Raw genomic sequence first — 16597 nt, 5'->3', positions numbered from 1 at the left:
TATAAATATTTTTTATTTATAAATAATAGTTAAAATATTCAACCAATGCAAAATAAAAATTTTATGGACAAATTTTTTATAAAGATTACACCGTATATAACCTTGATCTGGTATTTGGCGAGAGAGATTCATCACATATATATATATATATATATATATATATATATATGTATAATATAAAGGTTGTGTCACGACGTTGGTTTGCGATGGACGCCTAATCTACTTTAATCAAAACATTTAGTATTGAACTGCTAATTGATCGATCAGATTCAAATTACAATTTTATTTGTTTTTGGATTGATTTAAATCTCTATGCGAAATGGATTAAAATATTGGCTGGCAAACGGATTCCAATTTGAATGAGGTAGATTTTAATAAAAGTCACGGCAACACGTGGCAGGGTATGCTAGTATATATATATATATATATATATATATATATATCTTGTGTAATTATTATTCTGCAGTTGCTAAAATTGTAGCACTGACAAGATTTCCACTGGACACATTAATGCAATTCGAATGGCAATATAAGGTTGTATTAAGTCAGAACACTTTCGCTAAATAAAGCGGTTTATTAAAATATGTAACACGGCGCAGAGAATTATTTAATAAATTTACTCAACTGCTATTATAGCATTTTGTGCATATTATAATCATAATTTAGTTATACCAATAAACATTAAGTATGTATAACTTAAATTAATACGCGATATAATAAATTTATTATCGAAATGCGAAGTATAATAAACGGAATTTATAATAACTTTATTACTAGTGTTACAATATAATTTTATTAAATCAAAATTGTAGTGTTATTTTTGAGAACAGCGTAAATAGTCGTTGTTAATTTAAAAAATAGACTATTTTTGTCATGTAGTCGGCCTTCATTTGTAGATCTGAATAAATAATATATCAATATAATGATAATATTAGTTATTACTGGTTATTGCTATAGGTATATTAATAAATTAAATAAATTAATTCGTGTGTATATTTTTTTTTTTCAAAAGATTATATAAAACTTTGCATATCATATAGAGTCTTAAGAAAATTTCATTAAGGATTGGTTACGGTACATGACCACTATTAAAATCGGCATTTTTAAAAATATTATGGTTAATTACAAAGCTCATATGTATTATTAAGTTCTGTCTAGACATTTAGCAATGCAAAGCAATATTTTACTATGAAATGACAATTAGAAGGTGTGCCCATTGGTTGCCTTTCAGTGGTTATAAAATTACATTCTATTATTATCATGAATTTAAATCTTTGAGATTTATTTTTTATATTTGTTAGTTGATTGCTGTAACTTTTTTGGCAAATTAATTTGAGTGCAAATATAAAGTTGTATTATATTGACTCTAAACTAATTTTATTATTATTGCCCCTATAACCATGTTAAGGTAATGGTTAATTTTATTATTTTATATAATCATGTAAGGGTATATCTCGAGTAATCTCTTGCTTGTTAAGTTAATTTTAATTGAAACAGTTATATACGACTTTTATTTAAATTATTAAAAAACGCTTATATTAATAATTGCATACGACTTTGGAATTGCTAGCCACTTCCTCTATATGGTGTGGTTTTCAAATAACAGCATATTTAAAAATTTGCAAATAAATACCAACATATAAAAACCATTTAAGCCAACTGGCACATTTCTCACTCACAGAATTTAGACTTAAAGCACAATATTTTAATGAAGAAGAATTAAACTAGAACTCGAATCGTATTGAATTAAAAATCATTTCAAACATTTTAGAGTGGATGCCTACATGAAAAACACTTGTTTTTATTTGTATCTTTTAACACCTGAAAAATTGAATTTGAATATATAAACACAACATTACGTGTAGGAGAAATACGGATGGAAAAAAATGAAAACGGTATATATGGAGGAAATGACAAAGTGTCCTTATTAGAAATTGGCTAGTTTTAACAAAGTTGCCGAGTCTGTATAACATGACGAAAACCGTAATAACAATCTTGTCAGACGTTGAGCATTATTGTAATAGTCTTGTCGTCAAAAATGTATTTTAAGGATGTTTTTCTAATGTTTTTGGGGCCTTATTTATTGATTATTTTTAGTAAAATCATCTAGGACTTTTTCCAGTACTAGTTCTTCTGATCAATTTTATTGCAATTATCAGATGTTTGATGAAATTTTTATTATTTATTAATTCTTGTTTACTTTTGAACAAAATAACACAAGAACTGCATGGTATTTTATCGAACCCAAGAAATTAGACAATTAAAACTTGTGAAAGGTGATTGGCTTTTAACTTCTACTCCAGTAATTTCTAATAACAATTCAAAGGATCCGCCGGTAAAAGGAAGAGTCTTGCATTTATTGCAATAACTTCTTTTAGCATTCTGAGGCCAGCGAATTTTGGTTACGAAGTACAATTTGTTCCTTTTGGGCTCATGTGTCATTTGCTGATGTCCCAAAGAGGACCAAACGACTTATTTGTGTACTGCCTTCTTCAAAATTAGCATCTCAGTATGTCCTTATCATATATGTTATTATGTCCGTACTATATGGACAAAATGGTTTTCGTAATAGGTTGCATTTTTCCTTATAAATATGTTATTATAGTTCCTACTTAATTAAAAGACTAAGTTACTGGTAGTCAATGAACCAACGATGGGTACAAGTCATTGAGACTGGTTAAAATATTGGTAAATAAATAAATATCATTAATAAACAAACCACCATGTCATTTTGTCCGTACTTCTCGTATTATTATTCAATTAAGATCATTTCTCTCTGATACATTATTGTAACCAGATTAATCTATCGTATAAATGTATTGGAGAACGTAAATGTGCCTGACCGAGACATTGGCTCTTGCGTAATATTAATTTCTATTGGAACTTAAGTTAACTTACAAGTCATGTTTGTCGGTGTTTTTTTGTCATTCCTTTTCTCTTTAAGCGCCGTGTTTTTATTGCGACGGACGCTGTTTTTTTAGTGAAAGTCTGCTGATCTGGTTTGAATTTTGTTTTGAAATCTATATACGTGCACACACGAAAATAATAAAAAAACATTCAAAACACGGCACATGAGTACATGTTTATATTCACAAATTACGAATTTCTGTTAAAATCAAATACAACTTTATTTTCTGACACAACTCTGAAATCATAATGCTAGTTTGGTTATTTTTTGCATTCTGCTGCAGAAGTTCTATACATTCAATATATTTTTCCATAGCTTACAACGTAATATTACTTTTAATAGTAATCGTTGTTTTCATCTCTTCAAATCATATCACATAGATTTCGGACAACCGTTTGGGTTGATATTTATAAAAAAAGCGTGTCTTTAAAGAAGTCAGCACAGCTCATATGACTAGTCAAGGTGGTATTCTAGTGTGGAAATTCAAAAATTCATATTGTCAAAGTTTAACTATTTAAGAATATGTGTACGAGAAGATTTGTAAATATTTAAATTATTTTCGGAAATACAGCGGTTTGACCATAATAATCCTATTCTGTTTCCTTCATTTTGCAAAACATTAAAGTTTTTCTCAAAACTGTCTTTTTCAATAGGATGCTCAGGATTTCTCGAGTTCTACTGAACCGATTTACTTGAAATTTTCGGAGAATCTATTTCATAGACTTCTCTCAGGCACATGCTAGCCTCGTCTCCAAATTTCGAAAAACTCAAAAAATGGCAGAAAATAGATCCTTTTTTTTCAAACAGTCAGCATTTTGTCGAAAAATTATTTTTTAACCTAAACCTGGTATATACCATTACGACATCATTCTAGATTAATAAATTATTTTCTTAATTATTTTCGGATTACTAGGAGGGTTGCAATCGTGGGCATGGTCACGTGTCATGTTTTTGAGACCCCCACTTCCACCATTGCTAATTTTTAAAATTATTAACTTTTTTGTTTTAATTTTTCTGTGCTTTTGTAAAGTTGATAAAAAAGATATATAAAATATGATATCATGCATCTACACTAGAATACGCACTTAAACTCTGATTGCTCATATACTAAAAATAATAATTAATTGCTCTTTACATTTATACTGACAATTTACTAATAATAATTTTAGTATAAAAAGTCCAAGCATAAACTATTTGCTACTGCAAGTTTAAGCAAGTTGTCAGATTCTAAAATATAGATCATTGAATATCTATTATCTGATTGAAAATATCAGATGGGAACGCAAGGATAAAATATTTATACTTTTAATCTTCTCCAATATGATTTTCTATTTTCGTGATACATAATTGATTAGATTTCACTATGTCGTGAAAATAGTTTGTTTTAGATTTCACTTAATACGAAATCATGTCATTTCAATCGATACGAATTCATTGCGAATTTGCTTCACGGTTGAATGGTAAAACAGGGATATTACATATTGTATTTGGTTATTTGTAATCACCATTAGTTTTTTACTTGTTTTTCGACTTATGCCACATAGTTGCACTACACACTAACGATAACTTTTGCTGAACAAATAGTTGCAAACACAGTTTGGCAATTTATACAAAACCTCTTTTTCATTTTTTTTTTCTAACATATTTTTATTATTGATAAAAATGGACTAAATGCGTTATGTGATTAACAGATTTAAAAATTGCGCGACTCCACACTCCAACAGTAAAAGTAAAATTTTCTTGAGTAAGATTTTTTTGAGCCTATTATCAGTGGTCAAGGGCTCGCGCCCAGACACGATAGACCTCCTCAGAGGATGCTAAGTTTCTTAATGAAAGTTCATAATAATTTTGAAATACATGATCTATTCCCCTTAATTATAATTATTAAGGAGCTCTTTAAATACCTTTGATTTATACAATTTTAATTATCAATAATTTAATAAACTAATTGTCGTGTTTTCGTCCTTCCTTGTCTATTAATATTTCATGTTTATAAGTACTCTCTACAATTATAGGTCAAGATTGATTGTCACCAAAGTTCGTTCGTTTATGAATGCCGCCTTTGGCATTTATGGACATTCTAATATCTGTCTAGTGATTATAGTTGAATGAGAATTAGAGTGTAAAAAAAATGTATATAATTATTTTTAAAACGTTTAATTTAATGTAACATTGAATTGCAGTTAACATTGTTCGCTGTGATATCGCTGGCGGTTTCGCAAGATTATCATGAATACCAATCAAGACCACCGCCGCACAGGCTAGCGCAAGCCGAAGCTCCGAAACCTACACCGGTGCCAATTCTTAAGCAAATTAACAGGTAAGAAATCATAATATATATATATATATATATATATATATATAATGGATAATAGGATATAATTAACTTCTTGAAAGAGCAGTTTGTTTTCATAAAAAAATCCAGTTCGCTAATTTTATGTTTTCTCGACGTTTCAAGCCATTCAGAATCGAATGAGACCAAATTTGGAAATAGTATGTGTGTGTGTGTGTGAACGATTTTTTTTATGTAAATCAACGTTTGCTCAAAAACGCCTGAACCGATTCCAAAATTTTAAAAGCTAATCGATGTATTTCGATGTGGATTATCTTTTCTCAGTTTTGTGCGACGATCGGCTGAGCCGTTTCTTTGTAAATAGTAGAAAATTGTAAAACTTTTCGTTCACGTTTTAGCTCATAATCCTGAATCGATTCCAAAAATCAAAAACTGTTCAAAAGATATCGGTTGGGATTGATACTGATTAGTTTTAGGTAAAAATCTACCAAGCCGTTTCTTCGTAATTAACTATTGGAAAAATTTTCATTGATGAATCTTTTTATAGATATAATGGTCCGTTAATAACATACTAAAATGTTACGTTCCTGCGGCAAGTAGTTTAATTTTGAAAATTCATCAAAATTTCAAAAAATCTTATAGTCATTGTGTCAAAAGTCGCTTTTGTGATGTGGTGAATCAAACATTATCAATTCATTAAAATTTAAAATAATAAGAAACCGTTGAAAAAATTATCTAAGTATCTAAATTTCTATTTCGATTGATTAAGTCAATTCTTACACATTTCGGGAAGTTTATGCAACTTGCCTTAAGGCTAAATGCCACTTTCAACTAGTTATGATATACAGTCAACCCTCCTATGACGCGGTGCTCTTCCAACGCTAATTTCATTTAATAGCCTACAAGTTCCTCTCGCAAAGAAAATAGACTGTAGTAGGCATATAATGAGACTAATAATTGGATATTATAAAAAATTAATGCAAGTTTTATCTTTACTTCTATATGTTTTGCAATGTGAAACATTATACTAAGAAGAACTAATAAATTTCTTTGATGCAATTTAAATGAATTATTAAACGAAACTAAGGATATATAATGAACTTTAAATACTTAGTAGAACTCATTTTATGCAACTTGATTGTACAATGGTGCGCTGTACTAAGTTTAAATAAAAGTTACAAAATTTATTTGTACCCTATTGAGATATTTCAGTGATAAGTTAGTAAAAAAGCAATAATTGAAAACTAATGTGAAGATAAATAAAGTGAGGAAGATATTTTTTTCATCAAAAAGACATCAGATATATAGTTCCCTAAAATTCATATATTTTTATAATTATTTTTGAACACCAAGTCTTGTGCTGTTGTGATGAAACTACTCCTTAACAATGTGTATTTTCAAAAGGCAATCCAACGGATGATATTTTTATTTTCATTTATTTATAAATTTATATGTTTTATCATATTCTTATACAAACTCTTCAATTAAAAAATATAATTGAACTTGTTTATTATCGGTTTCCATATAACGCAGAATGAATTATGTGATTTCTATCATGAGGATTATTAGTTTCTGGATAATAAATTTCTTATAGTGTGATTTCCATATTACACGATACACACTCACCGCGTTATAAGAAGGTTGACTGTTTATACATGTATACAGGGTGTCCCATACCTTGACGTCAAGCTGAAACGGGGTATATGTATTGATGTTAACTGTCCTGAAAAAATGGAAAAAAATCTCTAAGCTTCTAAGCTCGATCTGCTTTTAAATGCAACCTAGAGCTTTAGTAAAATTGTGACTTTAGTAAATTGTTTCTTGGTTATTGTAGTTAATTTGTACATTTTTTTTTCATTTAAACTTTGGAACCGTGACCGTGAATAATATTTCAAGGACCACAGTTAAATCATAAGAAAAAACAGTTCAGACAAATTATTATATGGTGAATTAGCTATATTGAAGTATTTGCTCTTTAGTAGAAATCTTGACCGCAATCGCTTGGCGACTTTCAAAACCAAACCTTTGAAAATCCTATCAAATACAACAATAATATCTCATACTGCGTGGGTTAGTAGTTAGAGCAATGGATGCCAATGAAAAGTTCCAGGTTCGATACCCATCTCGGTTTGCCTGATGCCAAGCGGTAGTGGCATCGCTTTCCACTTGGAAATTTAGATAGCAATTAGTTTCAAGTGAAAATAGTCCTTTTCATAGGGTTGCTGCAATGAAGAGTTATTAGGGTTAAAGTTAGTTTTACTAATAAATTCTCCTAAGAGAGATAGCGTTATCGTTGAGTTGCCTTCTAAAGCCTTATCTTAAATTATCAAGAAGTCATTACAACAAGCTTACAGGACTTAAGTTCTGATAGCTGTTAATAGATATATAAAACATATTAGTTAGTTTAACAAATGAAACTTAAATTAAATACCGTTAAAACATTTAAATAAAGGCATGAATATTGGCAAAATAGTATTACGGCAAGTTGTTAAGTTACCTTTAAATACAACCTCAAGTATCAATTTAAGTTACTTTAACCACAAATGTTAGTTCATTTGTAAATAGAACTCGAAAAAACAGTATCAAAATCAAGAAATATAAGAATAAAATTATATTTATATCATTTTAATTTCAAAATTATATTTATAGTTTTAGTTCATATCCAGTATTATTTTCAAATTATCAAATAAATCAATTGTTTAGACATTGTGCAAAATCGCAAGGCGACTTTTGATTTGTCAGGCTGTCTTTATTCGAGTTATTTAGTATGATGTACTCTCTATTATGTAAATGGCCGATCACGAATTTGATTCTTTATCTTTTGACCCTATTCATTTTGCAAGAATATTATATAAGCACAGTATATTACATGTTTGTGTAATACGACAGATATGGCATTATAATCGATGGAGTCATGGTGTTATTGCAATTTTCTTGTAATTCCACCTAGCTGAAATATTTTTTATTGCATTCTTTGCACGTTCACTAACTACTATCTACTTCTACATTAAGATATAAAATTATATTTACACACTATTATACGAATTTAAGTTTTTTGCAACACAAATGCCTAGTTCTTTAAATTATTCAGTTATCTGTATTTTATTTTTCATATGTAAATATTTAATTGACGTAATTGTTTAAGTATATATCTTAATAGCATATATGCGCCTAGTATGTTAATTTATTTCTATTGTTTTATAAACAATGTTAAAAATGTATTATACATGCACAATTGGCTTTTGTAAACTGCGCTTTTCTATCAAGATTCAGAAAGAAACATATTTCACGAACATCATTCCTAGAGCATTTATCTTTTTTTTTAAAAAAAAATTCGAGTTGCTCAAATTTTTACAGTATATTCTCTGCGACTTTAGAATTCTGCTATAAAAATATTTCGACTGTAAAGATATCCTAAAAATTCTTGCACTGACGGATAGATATTTCGAATATATATTTTAGCCATAGACTTCAAAGCCCTATCTCAAAACCTTTAAGAGTTACAAGCATTTTAAAGTTTTTGACGTTAATAATTTAAACACTTTTTAGCGGATATCTCGCTAACAGTAAGGGGTATTATAAAAATCTTGCAGTGGCTTATAGATTTTATAATTTACTATATTTTATCTGAAAACGGCAAAATCGTATGTCGAAACGTTCAAAAGTTACAATAAATAATTATAATAAATTAATTAATACACAACATGCAAACCTCTACAATTCACTAAAAATAACTCCGTTTGTTTCAAAAACATCCAAAAATATTTTTTAATATTAAACGACATTTAGCTATATTTTCTCTTAATTGTTAGTATTACATATAAATAATATATAAAGAGAAGTGAATTGCTATTTACACTTGAAATTGTAATTCTCGAGAGTCGAATTTATTTGTTGTATCTGTTAAAGACAAAAATTTTCATCCTCTATTTATTTATTTTTTGTACTATTCCAGGCATAATGAAGATGGATCTTATACTTATGGATACGAAGGAGCCGATGGATCATTCAAAATAGAAACTAAATTGGCGACGGGTGAAGTGAAAGGAAAATATGGATATGTCGATGAAAATGGAAAGGTTAGTATTAATTTAAGTTTTGATAAAATATACAAGTTTTCTCTCCTTTTCTTTTCACACTTAACGGACTGGCTCCATAGATTTACATTACATGAAAAGGTGAATGTTTACTCGCTTAAACAAATACCAATACTATTATAAATTATTAAAAAAATATTATAATTGTTTTAATAAAGTTTTGTTTTAAATTTATAATTACTTTAGATAATGTTTATCTGATTCCCCTGAAAAATTCCCGGAAAATAGGTGAGACAGAACAGATTTCACTTGTTCGTTAAGGGTTAAAATAAATTAGTTCAAGTCTTAATAAAGTACTTACTTAATTATTTAACTATGATATTTTGGCTTGAAAATCTGTAGCGAAATGAGCAATTATTATGCACTCCTTTAAGTACACAGTTGTTCCTATGGCACAAGTTTGTTCTAATTTAACTCTACATATGAAATTCCAAAATATGGAGTATATCTTGATTAAATTAAATTAAAGCAGTGGCGTCGGAAGCAAATTTTTGATGGGTGGTCTTCTTTTTTTTAGACAGCTAGTGCGGGCTTGTTCTTTTTTTAGACATCCCACACAATATCATATTTTTGAGATTGATAAGTGGGCTGAGAATTTTGAGCCCAAAATTCATGGATGGGTTCAAGCCCACACAGCCCACACGGTTCCGACGCCACTCTATACAAGTATATCTGTTATTGCATTTTTTGTTATTTGGTTTTTAAGTATGTTAATATTACAATGATAGTAAATATTTGTCATTATTGAATTGATATGAAAACTAAGATATTTCAATCGTTATTTATCCAGGTACGAGTGGTAGAATATGGTGCAAACAAATATGGCTTCCAACCAGCTGGTGAGGGTATAACTGTGGCACCACCAACGTTGGTCGATGAAACTACAAGGAAGGATGGATCGATAAATCCAGATTATGATGATGGTTCCTTCTACCAAGTTACCGCTGCTCCTAAACCACAGGTATTTTCTAGTATTGTGAACCAATCTAGATCAACCATAAAAATGTTTCTGGGTAGTTGATCGACCTGGTCAAAATGAGTTTTAGAAGTACTGTGTAAAAATATTTCTAGATGCATTTTTTGTTTATTTTGAAAGACTCAATAAAGAATTAACCGAAAAAAAACTAATAAGGCTCATATTAAATAGGTATACCCTTTTTAAAATTTAGTTGCTACTTGCTGAAATGTATACAAAAAAAGTACAAATGTGATTAATATTAATATATAATTATGATATATATCATGCGTATGTATGTACAAATATTCCATAATCTGCAATAAATGCTCAATATTTTCCTGTAGTGCACTACACACACATACGACTATTCTTAATTGAATACGTAATGCGAGTAGTAAGTTCAACGTACAAGAACACTTAACCATGCAATAATAAATTTCTATTGCGACTTTCTTCAGAAGAAAAATTAATAACGATTTAACTGGTTTCATCAGAAGTTTGTGATGTCTTAACTTTCACAACTTGCATGATATGTACTTATCATGTTATATGCATACATTCCGAACGCCATCGGCAGTATGTTTTCAATTTAAATAGATAGATAGACATATAGACAAAGCACCGAGAGGAATTTCATTGGCACGATACATTATTTTAGATACTTATTACTTTTAAAATGTAGAACAATTAACACACAAAGAAATATACTGTTTATGGAAGAGGCGCATTTGCTAAGCTCACAAGTCTGGACTAGACAAAAAACTTCAGTCTTTTATGTTCGACGTTGAAACTTGTCATCATCCAGCATATCTAACAAAACCTAAAAAAGGTTTTCACAAAGTTTTAAAAAATTGTTTTTAATTATATATTACAAAATTAATAGAAGACATAACTGGTAAAATTATGAATACATACCATACCAGGATAAAACATGATATTAAAGAACATTGTTTCAAAGAAACAAACCATGAAAATAAAATATTCAAATAAAATTTAAACAAGAAAATTATATAGTTGCTAGCATGACTAACGAAAAAAAATATTGTAATACTGTGGTATTCTATTTTTGTTTAGTCTTTTGTCCATCCTTGTTTCCAACTAGGTAATGCAATACCGGTATACCGGTATACCGAATTACCGGTAAACCGCCCGATTTTACGGCGGTATTTTTACCGGTATTTACCCCAAAAATACCGGTATTTTCGGTATTTTGACATAAGCGCTATTTGATACATAATACATTAAAGTTTAAATTTCTCGGAACAAATTTATCTTTAAATTCCATAATCGCATAAACAGCTATATCTTCAAGTGATTCTATAAGATAAACAAATGTCAAATATTATCTCAACTCGTCATTAAACTGAATATTTATTACTTCACTAAGGGCTTCATATCGTGTTACAATAAATAGAATTGGACTGATAGATAAAAATGTTTGTTTTATCTTATGTAAAAATGTAACAGTTTTTTAAGTGATATTTGCGCCAAAATATTTTATATCATACAGATTACCCTTGCGTAATCTACCTTTATACATAATAATTATGATAATTACTAAATATTTTCGCTTCTTATTACAATTATAAAATATTATTTTTCGAAAACGTTTCGAAGTTTGAAAATACAATAGAAGCATAACATTGTTTTAAATAACAATACTCAACAATTATATTAACTTATAATTTATCTCGACAAAGTATCCGATCTTAAATTAGTGTAGAAAAATTATATTTTTAAAATATTGCAAATTATGCTAATTTAACACATCGAATACAGACAGTACAGTTTATTATAATAATGTGATATGATCTTTTATGAGTTTTTGGACTTTTTTACTCATAAGTTTGTTTTTGGTGAAAAGTACTCAATATACTCGATAGTGATAATGAATCAATTAAATTGGATATAATTTTGTTAAATTATTATTTAAAAAAATAAATTTGTTTTATTTTATTGTTTTTATTGTTTAGTTGAATATAGTTGTAGTTGTATATACATTTTTTTATATTTGTACTAGTAACTTTCAATTTTGTTTACGTTTGTTTAGGATAATACAAAATACCGGTAATTTACCGGTATTCCGGTTTTAAAGTGAAAAATTACCGAAATACCGGTATTGAAATTTTCCATCGGTATTGCATTCCCTATTTCCAACTATCGTTGAACCGATCTTGGATCAAGTATATGTGAACCCCTTCGTTCTATATCGGTGTTTTTCGGACAGTCGTTTGGCGTATTTTATTAGTTATGTTAGCAGCTACCTGATTTTTTTGTTTAACTTTTATTTAAATATTTTATTTTATTGATTTTTTCTTTAGAACAATTTGTGTGTGGTTTAATTAGCTTAAATCGCAGATGATAAAATATATATCTGATGCAAATTCCTATTTTAAAATGCTCAGAAAATTACTTAAGTGGGTACGTACATACGTTAGCGTTGGGATATCGTCACATTTAAAAGATTTTTTATCATTTACTATGACAATGCATTGAACATATTTTAATATTTTTTATACTATTACTATAACTACTATCAAAAACTTTTTTTTTCAAATAAAAGCAGCAAGTGTCACGTGTATCCCGACCACCATCGCACGCAGTTCCGCAATTCCAAGAATATGAACCGCAACAGTATGAGCAGCCCCAGGTCGTGCAATATAGGCCATTGCCACCAGGCGCTAGATCCCAGGCTGTGCCAAGTGTGGTTTACTCCCCACAACCAAGACCGCCCAGACCAGAACCAGTCGACTACTCAGTGTCGAACGCTAGATCACAGGTATGAATAATTTAAATTAAATAACATAGAAAGAAGTTAATTGAAATAATGGGTTTTTAACGTTCATTTATTTTTCAAAGAAAATCAAATAAATTTTATACAAATGTGTATTTTTGACAATATTAAATTTTCTGTAGGAAGATACTTATCGTTTATCAACATTCGTAAATCGAAAAATTAAATAGTATGTCTGAGTCTGATTTTTAATTGATTTAGACTATATATTCAGTGCTGGATTTACAGTAGGGGCAATCGGGGATACTGCCCAGGGCGGCAAATTTTTGGGGGCGGCAAAATTTGGATAGTGAGAAAAAAATTCTATACAATATAATCAACTTTTTTTAACAACATTTTTTATTTCAAGAAATATAATTAACAAAACATAATACGATTGCAATGGAAAATTTGGATTGAAATAACCGATTATTAAAATTTATTATTTTGCCTTGCCTCCCTCTCCGAACGTAAATTATCAAATTGGTTAATAAGTCATTATCAAATTTGTCAATTGGCTAATATAAAGATCCGTTAACAAGCTGAAACTTTAAAAAAATATTTTCTTCAGTTCTCGAGCCTTCTTAAAATGACGAATTTAGGCACTTTCAAGCTTATAGCGTTGAAAAAGAAAATTAAACTAGTGACGCATGGCATTGTGCCTTAAGACAAATTATTGAAACATCCCGTACTGAAAATTACATTTTATAAAGAGCTTTAAAATTGAAAAAAAAATGAAAATGAAAAAAATTCACTTTTAAAACACTTTTTTTGTATTTTGAAATTTTTTGAAAATTATGAACTTTTTGCAAAGCAATTGCGCTGCGTAGCTGTTTCAGAGAAGAAATATCAATTCTCAATCACCATTTTTCGTAATTCCTGCCAAAAACTAATCAGCACTTCTCCCCATCAATACAAATCTAATATTTTTTAATTATTCAAGTGAACACGGATCAATCGATTTAAATGATTCAATTCCTATTGTTAAGGAGACGTGCTGATTAGTTATTGGCCAAGGCAGGTCCAACTGTTTTGAAGATACGGGCCAAAATGCCAAAAATGATAATTTAGTTGTTGAGAAAAGAAGCGTCCAATATCATTCAAAAAAATTTATAGAATAAATAACTGCTTAAATTTGTGGGAGGCAGGTTTAGCGATTTCGATGATCCAATAAAAAAAATTTAAAAAGAAACATTTGGTGGACAAAAGTGATCATAAGACATATGCACATCAAACTATCAGATATTTTAAAAATATTTTAATAAGTATTTTTTTTTTAATTTTATTAATTATAACAATCAGAGTCAATAATAAGTATAAATTTTGTTTACATTTATATGGGTTAGGTAACATTGTTTATTCGTAAGACTGCGACGCGGCGCTTACGCGCTCCTATATTTTGTTCCTACGCAGCTGAAGCAGCGCGATTACTTCGAAAAGTCGTAAAAAAGTTCGAAAGTTCGTAAAAATCAGTCAGTGATGGGGCGGCATTTTTGTCTCTGCCCGGGGCGCCAAATTTCTAAATCCGGCCCTGTATTTATTGATTATAAGATCAAATCAAGTTTGTTCCAATGAATTCTAAATTAAAAATAAATTAATATAAAAATACGTAACTTTGTCAGTTTTAGTTTTGTCCTTTGAATCGTTAGTAAATCCTTATATAAAACTGTTTTAGCCACATTATACCCAAATTGATTCATCTGCGGCCAGACCTGCGCCACACCAAACTTTGTTCAGAGCCCAACCAGCACCCCCATCTTATAGCGTGAGACCTGAACCACAGGTAATTAATAGTGAATATTAATCCACATAATGTATTTTAGAAATTATAAATAAATGACTCTCTGTTGCAGGTACCACAAGTATCTTATGCCAGCCAACCCGCTCCAGTGAGGCCGAGTCCACCAGTTAGGCAAACACCAGCCAGAGGAGTTTTGGACCAATTAGCTAAAGATTATGCTCTACCTCCAGGCGGTGCACCCGCTCTGCACGATGTCAGCTTCGGCTATTATTAAGTCAATGCACTTGTTACGTTTCAAAGATATAAAAACATTTACGAAAACAAAAGTCACCAATCGACAACAATTAAAAAAATTGCGTTAGTCAAACATAATAATGAGTTAGTGCAGTGATCAAATTCTTACTTTGAATCTTATTGTAAGTTCACATATGTAAACCATGTACGAATATATATATATATATATATATATATATATATATATATATATATGTATGTATGTATGTACTCACATGTGTGTTCATATATGTATATATTTATATAAGTTCATACATATACGTTAGTTTGCTCAAATGGTTACACTCATATTTATGTCGCCTATAAGAAGTTATGTGTACGAATATCCAAGTGTGCATAATAATTTTTAAATTATTAGTATAATTAAGTGTTATAATTATAAATTTTGTATTTCATTAATTTTTATGATATTTTTTTATTATTTTGCTGATAGTTTGAAATGTGATTTTATTTTAAAACAACTTTTAAATTTCAGGACGAATTGATATTAATTACTGATGTAAATAAAATTCAAACACAAACTGAACTCATAATTTACTTGATTGTTATGAATGTAAATTTCATTATTCTTTTTGTCCTAGCTGGAAAGCCAAAAAATTAGAAAAACATTTATTTTAAGTTATTGATTGGTAAATAATAGTTGCTGGCATGCTCCATTGTTTTCTTTAATTATTAGAGCTCGAAATCATTTTAAATTTACATTACATATTTTTATCTATGTAAATCAACTTATAATTGCAAAATAGTCAAAGATATAATTTTTTGTATCTGTATATTACGCTGATATGTTGATATCATTTGATTTCAAATAGTTTTCTCAATTAAAAAATCAAATAATCGTTCAGACTTATTAAATTAAATTAGAACAATATTTGCCGTCAAAAATTTAATCGGTTCTCCGGCTATAAAAAGTACAATTAAATTTTTCAGTTTTTTAATTAAATTATTGTAACTTGAGTAAATAAAAAATTTTTTGCATATAGGAATTATTTTCATATATGTGCTTATAAATATCTTTTGTATTAAAAATATTTAGCTGTAAATAAATATATAAGTATAGCACGTGTTATAATATTTTTAATACAATTGTTATCGAAAAATGTTTTTAACTTCCCGTAGGGTAAGTTATAGTAATCGCAAAAAATTCGAAAATGAAAATTTTTATATCTTTACGTTGAAACGTTTCAAAGGTTTCTAAATATTTTGGCATACCTTAGAAAAAATGGATGTATGTGTGTGTGCATGTATGTATCTGTGTGTGTGTGTGCGGATACAAATTTTTGTCGACGATTTTGGGAACACCGATCAAACGATTTGAATAATTCAAAAAACATTCGATTCGTATTAATAAGGAGACGTGTTGATTAGTTTCTGGCAAAGACAGGTCTAGCCGTTTTGAAGATACGGAGCAAAAAGTGCAAAGAATTACAGGTTCTGAGAGAACAAATTGGCCAATTTGGATGATTCAAAAAACATTCGATTCGTATTGATGTGGAGACGTACTGATTAGTTTTTGGTATAGGCTAGTCCAGC

At 29.0% G+C, this 16597-nt stretch overlaps 1 protein-coding gene across 4 annotated transcripts in view; it reads left to right on the top strand.

The window, feature by feature from the left end:
* LOC113378086 (actin cytoskeleton-regulatory complex protein PAN1) overlaps positions 1-15044 on the top strand; it is a 36112-nt gene extending 21068 nt beyond the window's left edge. For 3 of the 4 annotated variants that reach the window (XM_026618599.1, XM_026618600.1, XM_026618598.1), the window contains 6 exons: positions 5092-5228; positions 9157-9280; positions 10089-10259; positions 12820-13035; positions 14705-14812; positions 14883-15044. In XM_026618599.1, the coding sequence (XP_026474384.1) occupies positions 5092-5228; positions 9157-9280; positions 10089-10259; positions 12820-13035; positions 14705-14812; positions 14883-15044 (918 nt within the window). The remainder of the gene's footprint in view (positions 1-5091; positions 5229-9156; positions 9281-10088; positions 10260-12819; positions 13036-14704; positions 14813-14882) is intronic. The other variant, XM_026618602.1, reaches the window with a different exon arrangement.
* The last annotated feature ends 1553 nt before the right edge of the window (positions 15045-16597 follow it).

The sequence above is a fragment of the Ctenocephalides felis genome, unplaced genomic scaffold, assembly GCF_003426905.1.
Source record: "Ctenocephalides felis isolate EL2017-DRISC unplaced genomic scaffold, ASM342690v1 CF-g0.4_SCAFFOLD_01886, whole genome shotgun sequence".
Classification (NCBI taxonomy): Eukaryota; Metazoa; Arthropoda; class Insecta; order Siphonaptera; family Pulicidae; genus Ctenocephalides; species Ctenocephalides felis.
The sequence above is the reverse complement of the archived record's forward strand: the minus strand, read 5'-3'. Positions and strand labels throughout refer to the sequence as shown.